Source organism: Protomyctophum bolini (genome assembly GCF_963924005.1).
Source record: "Protomyctophum bolini genome assembly, chromosome: 8".
NCBI classification, from domain to species: Eukaryota; Metazoa; Chordata; class Actinopteri; order Myctophiformes; family Myctophidae; genus Protomyctophum; species Protomyctophum bolini.
The window spans coordinates 26,795,035-26,813,745 of NC_137869.1; the positions used below are offsets into that span (position 1 = coordinate 26,795,035).

The following is an 18,711-nucleotide window of genomic DNA, read 5'->3' on the forward strand; positions in this document are numbered from 1 at the left end:
AATTGGTGTCAATTTGGGGGTCCTTGACAAGACATGAAAAAGTTTGGGAACCACTGTATTAAGGCCTATTATAGTTGCACTGCGAGCACCTCACTGCCCTCAGATGGCAGCGCAGACAGACGTGTACGCGTGTGCGTGTGCGTGTGTGTGTGTGTGTGTGTGTGTGTGTGTGTGTGTGTGTGTGTGTGTGTGTGTGTGTGTGTGTGTGTGTGTGTGTGTGTGCGCGCGCGCCTGACTGTGCGTGCGCTGACTTATTTTGGGAGTGTCTTTACCTGGCTGCTGTTGTTCCTGCATTTTTTCAACACGGAAGTATGAAATCCAACATTGACGATGGAGGAGGGAAGCCGGCCTATGTGTTCTTAACTTTTGTAACTCGGAGCAATAGTTTGTAAACAAGAAAAGAGATAATCTATTAATCTAGCGCCGGCGGTGCCTAAAGCCAAGGAGGAAGGATCCTCCGATACATTTGTATCGAAGCGACTGTGAGCAGACTAGAGAGTAAACATCTCTGGAATGCGACGGCGCGACGCATCTTTGGCGGCGGAGCGCACTGGACCTGGACACAGTTCGGACCCGCTGTCATCCACCGGACACATGGATCCAAGTGGTCCGGTTGAGGGACGGTGGCTCGGGGGGTTCGGCTCTGCGATGATCCAAGGGAATAAGCTGACCCCGTCGGCGGTCAATCAGATCCTCATGGAATGCCTGCTGTACCTTGGGAACGCCGTGCTCGTGTTTTATCCCGTGTATCTGACAGGGTATCTGGGGCTCAGTGTCAGCTGGGTTCTGCTGTGCATGATGATGGTCACCTGGTGGAAGAAGAATCGCCAGTGGAAAGAAGTCCGGATCGGAACCGCCATAGACTTCGTGGATAATGAGACGCACGTTATCCACAAGGAGTTGAAGAAGACGTTGAAAATGGCATCATGGGTATGTATAGAGGGATTTAGCTTTTAAAATGTATGGAGTACACTTCTTCTGATATTCAGACTACAATCACTACATAATCTCTCTCTCACCGTAGTTTCCCATATTGTTTGGATTGTGTCACCTCATCATACTTGGGCTGAATCTAGATGCGTGCTAACTTTGCGGGTTTTTAAACACTTTTACTAACCACAGTTACCACACCTACCTAGCCTATTTTGTGAATGATTCATGAGAAGATCGAGACTAGATTTGTCCAATCCAAAGCACACGTACATGATTCACAGATTTCACAGTAAACACATTTGACTGAGATTGAGAGAGCATCGCTCTCCCTCCCCTCCATACGATTATCTCTGAGAGAAAGAGAAATGCAAATTTTAGTAAAATGTCCTGTTGCTATTGTAGGGCTGTCTTGTGTTAAGTGTATCAATTTGGCTGCATATTCTTTCTTGAAGCTAGTTAAGTCTTCTTTGCACAACTTTTAAATGTCATCAATTTACAATTAAGAAATACCACTATGGCACTATTATTTACAAATGGCACCAAACCCTTCATGGCTTCTAACATGAAAGGAAGCAATGTAAAATTATTAAATTATTATTTTTAAGGAGAGCTCTATTATTTCATTTTAATAGTAAAACTATAGCCTACAGTGTAGTTTACAGACTATTACTCTCCCTTTTCCTCTAACATCCAAGACACATTTTTATGCAAACACTAATTGCATAAAGAATATGCTACTTGCATCAGATGCTGCATATTGGTAAATGATGGGACAAATTGTGTTGCCGTCCACAGTTTTAAAACTCCAGAGAAGCCTAGGTAAGCCCTCCATAGCAATTACTGTTATAACTGGCACACTACATTTTTTCCCATCCATCTTTAACTATACTGGAATCGGGTCGCTGTGGTAACGGTTCCAACACAGATTCCAATTTTCTTTACCTTTTCAAGTTTCTGAAATTGTTGATTTAATTTATTTCATTTGATACCATTTGTAATGCTGCCAATCTTTCCATTTCCATTTGTTGTTCGCTGTAGTAGCGATAAGTCACTGTAACTTTTGTATAATGGATGTGATTGTAACTAACTGTTAATTACTGATCAAAACTATTATTGAAGGAACATATCATAGATCTCACTTTATGGTAATTGATTTAAAACAAATCCCATCACCATTATAATTATCACTATCATATTCACAATGATGCATGTCATGTACTGTAACCTCACTGTCGGTTAGTACCTGGAAAAAGGAATCCCTCTCTTACATAGCATAGGTACAGTAATGTAATGTATTATGATCTGTCTCTTCCTGCTTGCCACAGGTCCATTTTCCTGATGTTGAGAAAGTCCAGTGGCTCAACAAGGTACAGTAAAACATTACGCTGACCCACCTCATTCCATGCTCTTACAGTTGGTGTTTGCAGAATCTTTTCCTGCCTTTAGTGATAATTCATAACCCACGTGTACAAGTGTTGAAAATGCGGATTAGACTATTTCAATTTTGTAATTGAAGGATTAGCCAGCCAGGCTCAGGTCATATTTTGACAGCAGGAATTGCCTGTCATAATTTGACCCCCCAGTATCAGGATGTATTAGGATGTTGATATTCATTCATCAGCCAACACTTCCCACTCACAGGTAGTACCCCCCCCCCAGAGAGGACGTATAGAGCCTTAGTCCTACTCCTCCTCCGAGCCCAAATCACACAATGGAAAGCATGAGTGTCTATTTCAAACAAAGTGTTTTTTGACTGGTCAGATTTTGACAGCAGGAATTGCCTGTCATAATTTGACCCCCCAGTATCAGGATGTATTAGGATGTTGATGTTCATTCATCAGCCAACACTCCCCACTCACAGGTAGTAACCAAGGTAGCACAGGTAGCACCAAACTTGACCAGGGTCGGCTCTGTATTTGGTATGTTCTTTTGTCCCTCTACTAGACTCTAGGGGTTCTCAACGTTTTTGGCCGGGGACCTCCGGAAATGCTTTGGCAATGTCTCGGGACCCCCGACCCCCAATATAAATTTGCTGCCACAATAACCGTAACAATAGAGACAATACACCATCAATAAATACTGAAACCAGATAAAATCATCATCAAGCTCACAGCGCATCGCAACGTGATGTTGTGAGCTTGTAGTTCTGCTATTTTTGGTGATTGTTCCCCACAGAATCGAGATACTTGAAGTTAATAGTTAAAGACTAAAGTGTCCTTATATGCCCCACATTGCCACACTGATTCTCACTGCAGAATGTGCAGATATACAGTAGGAGCAAATATTTAGTCTTAAGACTCTTAAGCCTACAGGTATTGAAGCTGTATTGTGTTTGATACTGTGTTGCCAGGTGGTGGAGCAGGCTTGGCCCTTCTTTGGAATGTTTATGGAGAAGCTCCTTAAAGAAAAGATCCAGCCAGCCATCAGACTGTCTAGCCCTGCTCTTAAAACGTTCACCTTCACCAAGGTTCATTTTGGACACATTGTGAGTTGGCATCTCAAATGAGGTTTTTTGTGATATACGTTCAAAATGTGTTTGTTTGTTTATTTATGTATAGTACCTAGCAGTCAGAGCCTGCTAGAGCCCTTCAGGCCATTATTTTGCTTTATAACATCCGTTCCAACAGGAAAATAATCTGACAATGCTTGCCTACTATTGCTACTAACAAACTCGCACCTTGTGAATCACATGATTACTCTACAGTAGTAATGATGTTTTGTATCCCAAGTCTTTATAAGATGTCTTCCTCATTTCAGCCTCTCAGAATAACTGGGATGAAAGTGTTCACTGATGAAGTGGATAAACGTGAGGTGATTCTGGACATACATATATGGTAAGTAACACGTGACAGCATTAAAGGTAATATCAGCTGGTGGACACAATATGTTTTAATGTCATTGTTGTCATCAATGTCAATTGTATCTCTTGATGTCTTCCGTGTCAAATCCATCAATACTTCCAGGCGTTCCAGCCTCTAGGTCGGAATGAGATATTTATCTGAATACGACTACTAGACATACTGTCACAAATACTTGTTTGTTTGTACAGACATATGATGCTTAATAAAGATTACTGTATTTTCTTTGCAGTTATGATGGTGATGTAGACATTGACACAGAAGTGAAGCCACCAATCACAGCTGGGGTCAAAGGTCTTCAGGTGGACATCTTATTTTTCTGTCTGTTAGCGGCTGAGTTGCTTTAGTTTATTCCTAGAAGTTACTTTTCCCTTGTAATGTATTTGTTTATTTATACAGTTCTTCATTAGCTGATGCCTTTATGTAGGATAGTCCAAGACATTATACATTATCAAAATATTATATTCACAGTGAAAGAAAGAACAAAAAAGAAGAAGAGGAAAACATCTTACAAAAGTAAAGTCTCATAAAAAGAGATGCCAACAGGGATACAACAGATTTAAAATCATAAAGGGCACTATCAATCTGGAATGTAAGCAATATGTTGTATGTTTTGAGTGTACTGTATTATGAAGTCTTTGGTGTTACAAATATCACTTGGATCATTGGATGACTATACCATAGTTGACCTATAAAATACAGCTCTTCTCTTCATGGAATTGGACCACAAGTGGAATATGTATGAATATCTGAGCATGTCTCATTAAAGATGGTAACTATACTGTATTCAATTTGTGCAGTACTTACCTGAAATTGGAGATAATGATGATGATATGGGTTGAGACCCAACAAACCGGTTTTAGCATTCGTCCCAGCGGTGTGATATGTCCTGTTGTACATCGGTGCAAGTAATTCAATTGGTTCAATTCAATGGTTGCTTGCAACACCCATTGGTGTGGTTTGGATTTAAGAGGCATTGAGTCACAAAATGAAACTTCTAAATGCTTCCAGTTTCAAGGGATGCTGAGGGTCATTCTGGAGCCTCTCATTGGTGAAGCCCCTCTGGTGGGAGGAGTCACATTCTTTTTCATTCGTCGTCCAGTGAGTTTGCATGCATTGTATTCCTATAATCATTCATTATTGTTAAGAATGCTACTGTTACTGTATTCATTTTTTAGCTTAATTAAAAGGTGACTGAATGATTTTCCAGACCCTGCAGATCAACTGGACAGGCATGACCAACCTCCTAGACACTCCCCCTTTCAGGTTTGAAACCATTATTATTTAGTGGGTCCACTGTGGGTCACGGACAAATTCTTATGGGTCACGATTCGAGTAAAAACCCCATATTGTTTTCCTACTGTATTTTTAAAAATATATATAATTTATATTTCAAAATAATCTTTTAAATAATTTTATCAGCTTGAAAACAATAAATTATAATAAATAAATTCCTTAAAAAGTGCTATGCCGTAAAAACAGATTGTATGTTGGTCTCTACGTTCTGCTATTAATGACCTTTTTGACCTAATCTGTCCCCTGCCAGTCAACTCTCTGAAAGCACCATCATGGACGTCATTGCATCTATGATGGTGCTGCCCAACCGCATGTGTATCCCCCTTATAGACCAGGTCAAAGTGGACCAGATGAGGTTCCCATTGCCTCGCGTAAGTAACACAACCCAACTTCTGCCTAAATGAAACTTGGTTTTTTAACAGGTTTTATTTTTAATTGTTATAGTTTTGTTTCATGGGGTGCATGTTCATTTTGATTAATGTACTGTACTTGGTGCCTCTGTTTCTCAGGGAGTGTTGAGAGTCCATCTACTGGAGGCCAGGGACCTGATGGCCAAGGATACATACATGATGGGCTTGGTAAAGGGAAAGTCTGATCCTTATGCAGTCGTCACATGCAGCAACAAACAGTTCAAAAGCAAGACGGTCAAAGAGAACCTACACCCACACTGGAATGAAGTGTACGAGGTATATTGTCAAAGGAGAAAACCTACTCTGGTATTCTTTAAGATATAATGGCCATATATTTACATCCTGTCGGGGTGAAGCTGACGCAGATTATGTTTCATTTGTTGAATACAAAAGCATAAAAAACAACAGGCATTTAAAATGGTCTTTCCACAAAGCCCAGGACGGCCTGCACCCTGGGCTAACTCTCTGTTCTTCTCTTACCGTGCCCGTGCTGTCCCTCCAAGCTCTCCAAAAATACGTTTTCCATATCTTTTCCCAGTGTCTTCCTTACAGTTACAGTATACGTTTCTCTCCCAAGCCAGTGCCAGGGTTGCCATGACAAAGACACCAAAGGGTCACATGACTCAATAATACCCTCCAATTGCTGGAGTAAGATGGGGTAGAGTAAATTATTGAGTCATTATTGATCAAAGGCTTCGCAGCTGATTCAAAGACAGGCCTTCAGGGCTAGGTGTTTACTCACACCCTAAGTAGAGTTGCCATAATACAGCATAACAAATGGCACCATGAAAGGCTTTAGTAAATTAAATAAATAATGATATTAGTAATTTGACAAATTTCCCAATACACTGCATATCTACCGTATATTGCCTTTATCCAAAAACGTAAGCGTATTTGTTCACATTCACACACCCTCATCTGGAGAAATGAAGGGTTCAGTCAGTGTCTTGCTCAAGGACACTTTGATAAAAAGCCAGGGAACAAACGGCCACTCTACCTCCTGAGCCATTGCCACTGTATGGTGTGTGCTGTAATTCTAATTCTAAACATCATTAGTATCATCATCATTGTTTTAGAGACACCCCATGCATGCATTTACAATATGCAACCTGTCAAATTATTAAAACCCCATATCCCACATTTTCAAATGCTGAGGTATGTAAGAATGAATGATAACATAAAATACACTGAGTGATGATTCGGGACTCTTGTTACACTATGTAAACCATCCTATCCACCAACAACTTCTATTATGTGTGTAGTTTGTGGTCCACGAGGCCCCAGGCCAGGTGCTGGAGATGGAGCTCTTTGACGAGGACACAGACAAAGATGATTTCCTTGGGAGGTAAGGACACCTCCTAATGTGTACATGGGTGCATCAACACCCATTTATGTATACGCATAATTGTGTTTGTTGCAGTCTTAAGATGCTGCATGCATTGTGTTGAAATGTGTAGTGTAATCTCACAAATATATTGAACTATTTGAAAACAGCTTGCCGTTTGAAATAAACTGAGCATCAGAAATCAATTTAACACACCTTTCTGTCACTGACAAGTGACAACTTATATCTAAATTCCATTGTCATTATGTAGAAAACCCCTCCTATTTGGTAGTAACAGTTCACCTGTCATTATGAATGGGCTTACTCAACAGGTATCACCTGGACGTTGGAGAAGTGAAGCGAGACAAAGAAATTGACCAGGTGAAGCTACAGTATTCTTAATACATACAAAAAAAGAAAAGAATATCTGAACTTTTTTAAAATAATAACCAGAACACTATTGGCTCTCTTTTTGCATATCATAAATGGATATTCCTTCTGCAGTGGTTCTCTCTAGAAGGGGTCCAGAGTGGCGAGGTCCATCTGAAACTCCAGTGGCTCTCTCTGCAGACAGACCAAAGCCTGTTGAACGAGGTAATGTCATTTTCCCTTATGATTCTCTGATCAAACTTCACATTCACACCATTATGGCCTGTCTTCTTAATCTGGTTATGAGTCCCCGTTCTCGGCTCTGAGCAGTGTTGGGGATCGGACTGGACTGCGATTAGTGTTAGTACCATAGAGGTTAGTACTGCTAGTTTGAGCAAGACCTGTTAAGGGCGTGCTGTGTTTGGCCAGTAGTCGCTGTGATTGACAGATCTGCCTTCTTGTACGTTTTTTGCAACTATGCAAAGTTATGCCTAAAGCTAAAGCTTATTCCTGACCTCAGTAAGATTATGTTTCCTGTTTCCTAAACACTCTTCTAGACTAACGATGGTTTTGCCTGTGCAATGCTGGCAGTGTATTTGGACACTGCGTCAAACATTCCAGTAAGTGTGTCTTACATGACGTTATTGCTGTAAATAAAGACGTGTTATTGTCCATTGACTGTTGTGTGATTACTGCTAATAATATGCTTTTATTTGTGTCTAGAAAGATGACAGTGAGTTCTGCCACAACGAAAAGCATGGGAAACATTCAAAGGAATCCAGGGTAAGACTTTGGTATACCAGTTTGTTATAAATTGGGAAGGTTGCACACTCTCCCTCATGCACAAACACACATAACAAGTGACACGGCCTAGCCACGTCTGACCCCGTGAGACTAACTACTACTTCCATTCAGCAGATGACAGTTGAGTGCCTTGGAACAGTTTATTTGTCACACAGCACATGTGGTATTGTATTGTTAGCTACTAGAATTTTGGTTCGATTGCGTATGCAGATAATTCAGTATTTTGTACATATTTTTAAAAACGTATTGAGTGTCTGTTGATGACAAAAAATATCAGATTCCCAAGGGAAACATTTAACGTAATGCCTGCTCCAAGTCCAAATCACTCTTTGAAGCGAACTGACTTTTCCTCCCAAATATCACACACAATTGGCAAGAGCGCATTAAATAACTCCCAAATCCCCTGCTAGACCAGATGGCACTGTGGTGTCGCCATTATGCCACTTCAATTCAGGTATACTTGTATGCAGCTGGTATTTCCTGTTTGTCTGGTGAATGCCTGTCATCAATTTGTGGGTGTTTTTTGCTTTCTTTACCTGGTATTCATTCAGGGTTAGAGTTTCACAGCCCACAGAAATATGCAGAACATTTAAGCTTCAGAAGCTCAAATGACATGAAAGGGTCTTTTGGGCAGTCTGCTGATTATATATATCGGGAATGGTGACAACATTCAAAGTAATATATTGAGTTGGAGTTGGAGAACCTTATTCCTGTAACTGACAGCTTACCTTCACTTCTTCTTAATTAATACAAAATAAAACGGTTTAATCGTCTGTTTGACCCGGGTATGTTCTGAAACAACCCACATCAACAGTACCGGTATGTCCTCACATGAACTGTCTGTCCCACTTTCCCTCTTCATGCCCTCTGCTGGCTAAGAATGTTTGCAAAGGAAATGCAACCAACACGCAGTAGCATTCATCTCCCGATGCTGTGATCATGAGGTGTTTCCTCTTCATAATGCTTATGCTGGATTAAAGATACAGAGATAACAGCAGACATAATTATCATGTCACTTGAGATGTATTAGAGTACTAGACAAAATGTGAATTGAAATATTTACACACTTATAATATACTCTATGCACATACAGTACATGACATACATGCACATACAGTACATTATACACGAAGTGGTCACAGATCTCAGTTTTAGTCCAAATTAGTCCAATGTATTTCCAGCACAGAAGACTACTTGGTTGGTTGGGTGTTCCACATTTTGGTGGCATAGGAGCGACATAGTCACGCCCCACTTCATGGCAAGATCCCTGTGTGTTCAGGGTGTGGGGAATGTGGATGTGATGGTTTCATGTATAGACTGTAATCAGAAGTATTAATTATTACACCACCTACTGTACCTGTTTTTACACAGGATATGTTTTTCTTTAGTAGTAAGTAAGTAAAAGCCAGCCAGCGTGCTTTCTGCGGATGGGTTGTGTAACATCCCTCTCTTTATCTCTCTGCCAACCCTGACATGTGTTTTACATGTGTCAGCTGGCGGTTTTGGTTTTGGTATGTGTTAGGAGTGGAATGCTGCCTCCCTCCATGCAAAATGAAAGGGAATTGCATTCCTGCAGGGGAATTGCATTCATGTAGGCAAACTCCCAACATTCCAGCATGTTGGGCGTTGGTGGTTCCTTGTGCCAAGTACCTGGAAGCAAGGAGGATACACCATAGCAGCAAATGGATGTTTATGAATGTATATACTAATAATTTGTAAGATGGGAAGTCAAATGTAAATTTTGTTGAACTACTTTACATATTTGAATAGTACACTAATGTTCATGGTGCCAGGTACCAGGACATAGCACTCACTCTTATTATATTCATCAAGGTTTTCTGTGTCAAATTCTGACTACAGTTTTGTTACTGTGTAGAGAATTGGCCTTAGAAATGTATCAATCTAATCTCGTTTGAATTCTATTTTCAGCTCACAAAGAGGCATGCTAATCCAAACTCGTATGTGGAATTCTCCATTGACGAACAAGTCCAAAAAAGCAAGGTACTCATCTCTACATAAATACAATTTATATTTAGCCAATGTGCTTATCCAGAGTGACATACAGTACAAAGTGCAAGATCATCAAACACAGCAATATGTCTAAATAAAATACAATACTATCTAAATAACAAGCTGAATTAATAAATGAAGATATTTAATTTCCCTAGTTCTTAGTTTGACGTATTTCATCACTAGCCTTTTTGTCAATAGATGTCCCTGCTGTAGTTTGGAAGCATTGACGAATTAAGTGACAATTACATTTATTTACTTTAATGCATTTTGTACCTTATTTTCACTGATCTTCTCTTAGACAATTGTTTTGTAGTTGTACTCCAATATGAATATAGTATATACTGTATAGCTTGTTAATAAACCTCTGCTCCTACAGGTTGCATATGCATCTAAAGACCCAGTGTGGGAAGAGGGCTTCACTTTCTTTGTGCACAGCATGAAGAACCAACATCTCTGTGTTAAGGTGTGCTACTGAACCCGGCATGCCTCATGACATGTCTCTTCCAGATTATCGTCAGATTTTGTGACACTGACACACAGGGTCACACAGTGTGTGACTATACTTTCCCCCAAATGCGTCTAAGGTTTCTGCTTGCAATGTAGTCATCTGCAATATATGAAACCACAATTGGACTAAGGAGGGATAGAAAAGAGAACATACTTCCATTCATTCTCTTGATAATAAATCATTCTCTCATGCAGGAAAAGAGTAACATTTTGTGCATAATTTGCTGTGTGCTCTGTCCCCAGGTCATGGCACATGAGAAGAAGACAGTGCTGGGAACTCTCAACTTATCCCTCGACCGTCTCCTCAATGCTTCAGACATGGTGCTGGATCAGCGCTTCATGCTGGAACGTTCTGGGGCAAGCAGTCAGATCAAGATGAAGGCTTCTCTCAGGGTGAACACACTCACTACATTACTATACTTCATGTATAGACCGATGCAATTACATTACATACACAAACAAACTAAGTACATCATGGTCACAACACAACACATGGACCTCAGTTTGTAATGTTTGGGAGGTTCTGCTGGGCCACCTGTTCTTAACCCATTTTGTCTTCTACATCCTGACGGTTTTCTGAAAAAGCTGTGTTTCTATGTCAGTTGTTCCTCGATAAAATTTTTTTTTAGCAGACCTACAAGCTCGTAGCGCTCGGTGGCGCGCTATGAGCTTGTGGGTCTGCTATTTTTCAATAGCTAAAGCATAACATAATGCCAACACCAAAAGGGGTTCCTGCCCAAAATGGGTTTTAAAGGGACACTCATATTCACATTACCCCTATATTTGTGATACTGTTAGTGATTCATTCACAGCCAGAGCAGTCTTCGGTCTCTGAAATGCTGCCAAAGGTGTTCTGAAAGGTTTTGTGAATGTGAAATCTTTAACTCTTACTTACAGTTATTTTTGAGTGGTGCAACCACTCCTACAACCAGCAATGTCCATGTACCTGTTTGTTTGTTTGTTTGTGTAGGTCAATGAGCATGAGTATGTGACTTATTAATAGCAGTAGGGGGCGCCAGAAACAGAGAGAGGGGTAGTGCTGTGTCTCTAAAGAGAGAGAGAGAGAGAGAGAGAAAGAGAGGGGGGGGGGGGGGGAATTGCACCACTCAGTTCACATGTGTGTGATTTTTTTAACTGATACCCGCAGGGGCATTGTACTTGTTCACTGTTTATGGCGAAGTAGACAATATTTAGATAATATGGACATGGTGTAGGGTTTAAGTGGTTAGGGTGATTTGTCATATAGCATTAGCACTACAAAATGTTTCTGTCATTGACAGTAGCCATGTCCTCAATCCCAACCTAGATTCTAACCCTTGAGAAGCCGCCACCCAAAATCATCCTTGATCCTCCTCCACCGCCGAAGTCACATGAGGTGGAGGCCAACCCAGGTGCCAACACCTCCCCCACTACTCCTCCCCTGTCTTCTCCCTCATCTCCTCCTCCTTCCACCTCTGCTATTCCTGCCAAAGCCTCTCTATCTCCATCTCTGATGGGTGATTATGATACCACCGACGGCCTTCAGAGCAACTACGTTTCCCGTCGCCATGATTCCTTTGCGGCCTCCAACGGGCATCGAACAGCTCCGGCCACGCCGGCGCGCATGCGGCGGTACGACTCCCACAGCCTGCTGTCGGAGAACTCCATCGCCTCATCCCGCTTGGACCTTTCGGAAGGACATCCCTATCCAGAGTAAGTCTGTTGCTCTTTTGCTGGCCTTTCAAGACCTGCTTTGTACGATCTGAGAGGATTCCCATTCTCCCTTTTTTTGAGAGGATAGAGCGAGGTAACAGATAAGTGGACACAGAGAAGAGAAGGTTCTTGATCTTGTGTGTGCGTGCGTGTGTGCGTGTTTCATAACCAAATCTTATATCGTTTGTCTATGACATTGTTTGGTAACTTTGGAGTTTGGACACTCAAGTGAGAAAAAAATATTGTTTTGAAAATTGAAGGGCCATTATGAACCATCAAGGGTCCTTTGGGGAGATCCAGTTGACCGTACGCTACGCTGTCCTGAGGAAAAAGCTCATCGTCTTGGTCAACTCCTGCAGGTAATCCAGAAACAACACACTCACATCTGTTGTGTATATATATATTGTGTTGTGTATATTTTATATAAGTTCACACTAGTGTTGACTGGATGCTTTCTCATGCACTCATCGTGCATATTTAAAATGATCCAGTCCATATAATTAGACCTAGTCTTGTTCCTACAGGAATCTGTTTCCCTGGAGTGAGAATGGCACAGATTCTTACGTTCGTCTCTACCTGCTCCCTGACCAGACCTGGAGACACCGCTTGAAGACCCAGGTCAAGAGGAGGACGGTCAATCCAGTCTTCAATGAAAAGTAAGTCAAATACATGCTGCTCACTATTTGTTCATGGGTAATTTTACCTGAGACAAACTCAAGTCTACTGAAGATATGAGAAATTAATGTGCATTTCTTTTTTTAAGCAACTTTGAATGTGTGCTGTTAGTTCACACTGTTTTTGTCCCACATGTGTTGCCGTTATTTTGGGAAAGCTGGTTCGTACTCTTGAAGTCTCGTCTGGAACTCTCGTCTCGCACGGCTTGTTGCTTTTTTCTATGAGTTTAGCTGGAGCGCCTGTCACCGGCGTAGGGTCCATTGGGCCACGTGGGCCGTGGCCCAGTCAGTTTAGAGCTTGCACAGTCTAATTTCAAAGAGAGGGGGCGGAAAAACAACAAAAGATAGCCTAATTTGCACTTGGCAGCCCTTTTCTGTTAGTAGAAAACCACAGCATGCAAGCCGCCTTTGTTTTAAATGGTCCCCCGTTAGCACGTTGGCAAAACCGTTCACACCTATCGGCTGGAGATGCGCTACCCAAACTTCATGGACTCTTGTTTTTACACATTTTAGCAACAAAGTCGTTTTACTCGCTTTTATAAGCTTTTATTCCGCATCGTGTCCTTCCCCTCTTTTTTTGCTGTATTTAGTGACTTTTATTTCACTATACGGACGTATTTTGCATTATAACAGCCTTTGTTTTGGCCTATTCCTTCAAAGATCAATGGCGGAATACTTTGAAGACGTTGATATTTCAGAAGGCTTTGAATATGGTGCTGCACCGTATCTGTTTGAACCAGAATATACGGATGAAGAGCTTCGTCAAATTGTTGAGCAGGCACTATTACAAGAACATGAAACAGAAACTATACAAGGATTATTGCTGGATACTGAGGAGCTGGGGGTTTTGCATTTCATTCCCCCATTTATTTTCCCAAACCCGTTTCCCCACAGGTTTGAATTTGATGTGTCCCTTCAAGAAGCTGCCACCAGAAAGGTGGACGCGTCAGTGAAAAACAACAGGATGTTCCACACACGAGAGAGGAAGGAGATTGGCCAGGTAGAGTGTGTGTGTGTGTGTGTGTGTGTGTGTGTGTGTGTGTGTGTGTGTTTGCGTGTGCGTGGTGTATAATGATGGTGTATAATGAGGTATTGAGTATTGACCCACAAGTCGGGCAATTACACCAGACTAAAGAAAAAGAATGCTCCCCAGGGGGAATATACATTTGTAGATAGTTTACATTACGTGCGTGCATGCCTAGAAATGTTTAGTATTTATTGACATGTTGGAAAATAATGTAAAATATCTATCTACAATACATATTCCCCCTGGGGAGCATTATTTTTCTTCTTTTATTTAGTCTGGTGCCAGACTATAGTAATTGCCCGACTTGTGGGTCAATACATCATTATACATCATCAGCAACCACACTTGCAATTTTACAGATTTGCACCTTTCTAGTTTTATTCTTTATTTGCTTCATGCATTTTTCAGTCACAGTAGCAGATTTCTTTCTATCCACAGGTACTGATAGATCTTTCCCAGCTGGATCTGGAGAAAGGCTTCACACAGTGGTAAGGAGACTTTTTTGTATTTCCCCAGATTCTTTAAAGATTTAGCAAACTAAAAAGATTTAGTAAGTCTGTGAATGAGTTCTGCACCACAACTAGAGAGTAATATGGCATGACTTGATGGGTGAGATGACAGATCTCCATTCTTAGCTGCTTTGTAGGTAGGCTTACTCACACCTCTGTGTTGCTACCATGTTTCCATAGCAACTACTGCAGATAAGTCAACAATGTCTGAGTGAAAACACAAATCCAATCTGATCACTTGCAAATGACAGTGTGGACATAGACAGTCAGTCAGTCAGTCAGTCAGTCAGTCAGTCCTAAAGATTGTATTTGAGAAACATCTGGATTTGCCTGCTATCTGGATAAAGAGTGTAAAAGTGTGTGCATGTATGTAGTACCAGATCATCAAAGTTTTCAGCATCATCGTACGTAATTAGGATAGTAGTAAGAAGTTGTTATTGGCTGAAACTTAACATACTACATTGACTTTTCAAATACTGTAATTGTAATTGTACTGGCATTCATCTTCCCTACAGTATATGGTAAACCCATCTGGAACTCCATGGAGGTTTCCAGGATCCTAAAATTAGATCCTAATCCATTTGTCAGTACAACAATGAATCAAAAATATAAAAGGAAACTTGTGTTACTGTATGTTGTTTAACTACTTATGCCCTGTTAAATAAAATGTATGGCCCTATCTTGGGCGCTTTTATCCCTAAACTTCTTTGCCATATTTTACTATCTTGAAAAACATTTTAAAATAGTTCAACTAGCCGATCTACATCGACACGTTGTGAGCTTGTAGATCGGCTATTTGAACAATTTTAATGTGTTTTTCAAAATAGTAAAAAATGGCAAATAAGTGTAGGGATAAGGGGTAAGGATAGACGCATCTATAATGACAGTCTAAAGTGGTTAGGGCTGTCAATGGCCGCAAGCACACTGTCGCGTGTGGACGCGTCAGAAGAACCTGAAGCCCTTCTTCTTCGTGCGGTTTTTAGACAGCTGGTGGATGGAAAAGAAGCTCCACCTCCGCGCCCCACTGACGCGACGGACAGCTTCACGGACGCTCTCTCCTCCGCATCAGTCGGGCGCGGAGGTGGAGCTTCTTTTCCATCCACCAGCTGTCTAAAAACTGTGCGCAGCTGCTGTGCACAACCGAAAACGTGCGCGACCACGCGCGACAGTCTGCCTCCGCTGAATATCACCTCTTTCTCTTCTAAAGGTATGAGCTCACACTACCCGACCTGAAGAAGTCAAACTAGAGGAAGGAGCACGGCAGCATATCTGCTCTCAGCAGTATAAAGGACTTGCTTCCCAGTCTCAATGCAGCAAAATGTAAGCCAATGGGGTTAGTTTGTGCAAAAGCGATACTAAATAATTGACATATCACTGAACAAATACACGGGTGGAAATGGTCATTAGACAAAGTGCACATTGTCTTAATTGTCACAAGAGTTTATTTTGGTTATTCTGATTAAGGTGTTTTGTGCAACTCCTCAAAAACAGAATGCTTGTGTATTCTGTGTAATGAGGTATTTTTATGCTTTTATATTCACTGTCCTCACTTATGCACTGTAAAAATTGAGGATTCTATGATGTACCACAGTGCACTGCCAATGCCTTCAGAAGGAAGTTGATAATACCCCATATTGCTAAGAATCATAGAAAAAGGAATGTTATATTTGAAAAAAGTCAATTTAAAAATGTCTGTTACAGTATGACACGGTCATATTTATCTTTTTTAAAGATTAATTTTGTCCACGGACGGACGGATGGGGGGAGGGGGAGTACAGTACATATATCTTTCTGAACTTGGGTTTTACTTACACGTTTGTACATAATTAGTCATACTTATTTTAAATACATATTTATCAAGGCAATACATTACAGCAATGACATCATCACTTTTAGGCAGTCGAGTGTTTCTACTCAAACAGTTGGATTTAAAGTGCCTTGCTCGGTGTGTGCTTTTTTGGGAAGCCATCATCAGAGTCATCATCAGACCAGTTGGAATAAGAATTGGAACCTTCTGATCTTAAAGGAGAATTCCATGCTAGAAGGTTTTCTTACCTTTCTTTGTAGTCGTTACGTCCCCACCAAAGAGGTCCAGGTGTTTTTTTGTGCAAAAACTCCTTATTGGCTATTTCCCCTACCATAAGCCCTCAATGAATTGCATTGATTTGAATGGGAATTGAATGGGGCTATGGGGTGTTGTGCTAATTTGCTTATTTCCATCGAAATAAGTAGTAAAGTGTGCCGCTTGGGATATTATTTACATTATGAAGAGAGGATATATACAAAATAAATATAATTTTGAGCGATGGAAATAAGCGAATTAGCACAACACCCCATAGCCCTATTCAATTCGATGCAATTCATTTAGGGCTAATGGTAGGGGAAATAGCCAATAAGGAGTTTTTGCACAAAATAACACCTGGACCTCTTTGGTGGGGACGTAACAACTACAAAGAAAGGTAAGAAAGCCTTTTAGTATGGAATTCTCCTTTAAGCGTTAGTCATTTACTGGTGTTTGCACAATACATTTTGTGTGATCATCTCAACTGTTAACTACAATCACAGATTGTTACATACTGTATCTTTGCTAAATAGGCAATTATTGTATATTTTTTTCTTCTGGCGATTGCTAAAAAGACATTTTGTTAAATGTGTAATTTGGACTCTTTGGAAAAAATTGCTATAATGTAATAATCTGTTCTGTAAAAAAATATGTTCTTAATAAACCTTTACGTTGGCAAAATAAACTTGTCCAACATCACCTTATAATGTATTGATTGATTGATTGAAAATGGTATTCACAGTATATAGAATGGGTAGCCTACATTTCAACGAAAGTACAGGTCAATACAAAAACTAGGAGGATAAAACCAGATTTGAATTGCAGCCGTCCGTAAGTGCTCTTTGAGAGCTGTTTTGAAGGAGTCTGGGATTCACATTGGTTCAAGTTTCTTTATTAGGACAAACCCCTTGATGTACGGTTTTTGTCTTGTTTTAGAGTAGTAGATCCCAAACACATGCATGTCACTCACAGTCGTTACATGTATAGGCTACACTGCAGTATACAAAAACAAATCATAGGCCTACTGTAACTGTACATAATAACTGTATATAAAACGCAGTAAACCATTGCGTACCAACGGACAACAGACTAAATCCAGAACACATTTTAAAACGCCATGTTCAGTTCATTACAATGAGTGCAAAAATACAATAATGAAGTAATATAGTATGATGATGGCATGCTTACAGATAAGATACAACTTCAAAATTGTAGATTTAAAAGTGTACGAAGCTACGAAAAACTGTAGTTTACCAAACCGTATCCCAACTAAACAACAATAACTAGAAAAAGTGCTACATTGGATGGAGTCTGAAAAGTCTGAAAGACCTGTTTCGTGGACAAAATCTGTAGGTGTACTGTCCAAAAAATTGTTTTGCACAAAGCGGCCTCCTGGTGGCGCGCCGCTATAAGAGGCCAATGTGAAAACCTTGGGGTTCAGCTGTTTTGTGTGTGTGGGGGTAGGAATATTGTGCTTTTGGCGCCACCCCTAGGACTTGGACCGCAAGTCATTTTAAATCGTGGGACATGACTGATGCATGTTTCGTCTTAAAAAGGGACAACTGCGCTTTGTTTTTATTCACAGTAGCCATACCTCCCCCAAACTGCTTAAATGGAGCAGTTTGAATTTATAGAAATTGTAAGTTTAAAGAAAGCAGTGCCGCTGTCGTGTCGCTGTCAATGGCCCAACGATGTCTATTCTATCCAAAGGAATCTGACTGGACTGGAGGAGGTGGTGGTGTGTGGAGGTAGCTGTCGCTTCCCTGGAAACAGCCTTAGCAACGGCACGCCGGTTTCCTGAAACAAAAACGTTTAACAGACAACCTTACCAGCTTATTTTTTATTTTTAAGGAAAGAAAACAGTGGAACTCACGTAAACATTAGCCTACTTCATGTATGGATTCCGTACGGTAAGGTAATTACACTAAAGAAGAGGAAATGAAAGCATGTTGCTAACGTTAACTTGACCAACATATACAGCTATGGAGAAAAGGGTAAGTTTTGACAGCATATAGCCTAATTCAACTGTGACCAAGATTGATAGCACAAAGCTTTGTTTCTCTATTCTCTTAAAAGCAACACCTATGTATTTCTCCCCCCGCAGAATCCACCCTATAAATTACCCAAGGTTCCTGACAATTCAGCGCTCTTCTTTCCACAGATTCCACAGGTAGAAATACAAATAAATGTAATTGTTTTTATTGTGTAATAATGCATGCAGTAACATGTAGCC

The 18,711-nt window shown here is 40.6% G+C and overlaps 2 protein-coding genes across 2 annotated transcripts in view; both read left to right on the plus strand.

Moving 5' to 3' along the window:
- Positions 1 to 287: 287 nt before the first annotated feature.
- Positions 288 to 17,172, plus strand: esyt3 (extended synaptotagmin-like protein 3). The gene is made up of 23 exons (XM_080770755.1): positions 288 to 930; positions 2,259 to 2,300; positions 3,284 to 3,418; positions 3,691 to 3,767; positions 4,024 to 4,093; positions 4,803 to 4,892; positions 5,002 to 5,057; positions 5,338 to 5,458; positions 5,597 to 5,773; positions 6,760 to 6,842; positions 7,154 to 7,202; positions 7,326 to 7,415; positions 7,748 to 7,810; positions 7,914 to 7,973; positions 9,924 to 9,995; positions 10,384 to 10,470; positions 10,758 to 10,907; positions 11,821 to 12,206; positions 12,467 to 12,565; positions 12,731 to 12,862; positions 13,775 to 13,880; positions 14,346 to 14,395; positions 15,624 to 17,172. The coding sequence occupies exons 1-23, from the start codon at positions 514 to 516 to the stop codon at positions 15,661 to 15,663; spliced, it is 2,652 nt and encodes an 883-aa protein (XP_080626881.1). The 5' UTR covers positions 288 to 513; the 3' UTR covers positions 15,664 to 17,172.
- A 1,288-nt stretch (positions 17,173 to 18,460) lies between these two features.
- The window catches only part of dnah7 (dynein, axonemal, heavy chain 7), a gene marked incomplete at both ends in the record, with an annotated part of 55,199 nt that continues 54,948 nt past the window's right edge, over positions 18,461 to 18,711 (plus strand). The window contains 2 exons of the mRNA XM_080770509.1: positions 18,461 to 18,472; positions 18,583 to 18,648. Coding sequence (XP_080626635.1) covers positions 18,461 to 18,472; positions 18,583 to 18,648 — 78 coding nt within the window. The remainder of the gene's footprint in view (positions 18,473 to 18,582; positions 18,649 to 18,711) is intronic.

Bases quoted from the DNA above. Each gene is read 5' to 3' on its own strand.
- esyt3 (XM_080770755.1), top strand. From the start codon at position 514: ATGCGACGGCGCGACGCATCTTTGGCGGCGGAGCGCACTGGACCTGGA. The intron at 7,811-7,913 runs GTAAGTGTGTCT...ATTTGTGTCTAG, and splicing joins ACACTGCGTCAAACATTCCA to AAAGATGACAGTGAGTTCTG. The intron at 12,207-12,466 runs GTAAGTCTGTTG...TGAAAATTGAAG, and splicing joins GAAGGACATCCCTATCCAGA to GGCCATTATGAACCATCAAG.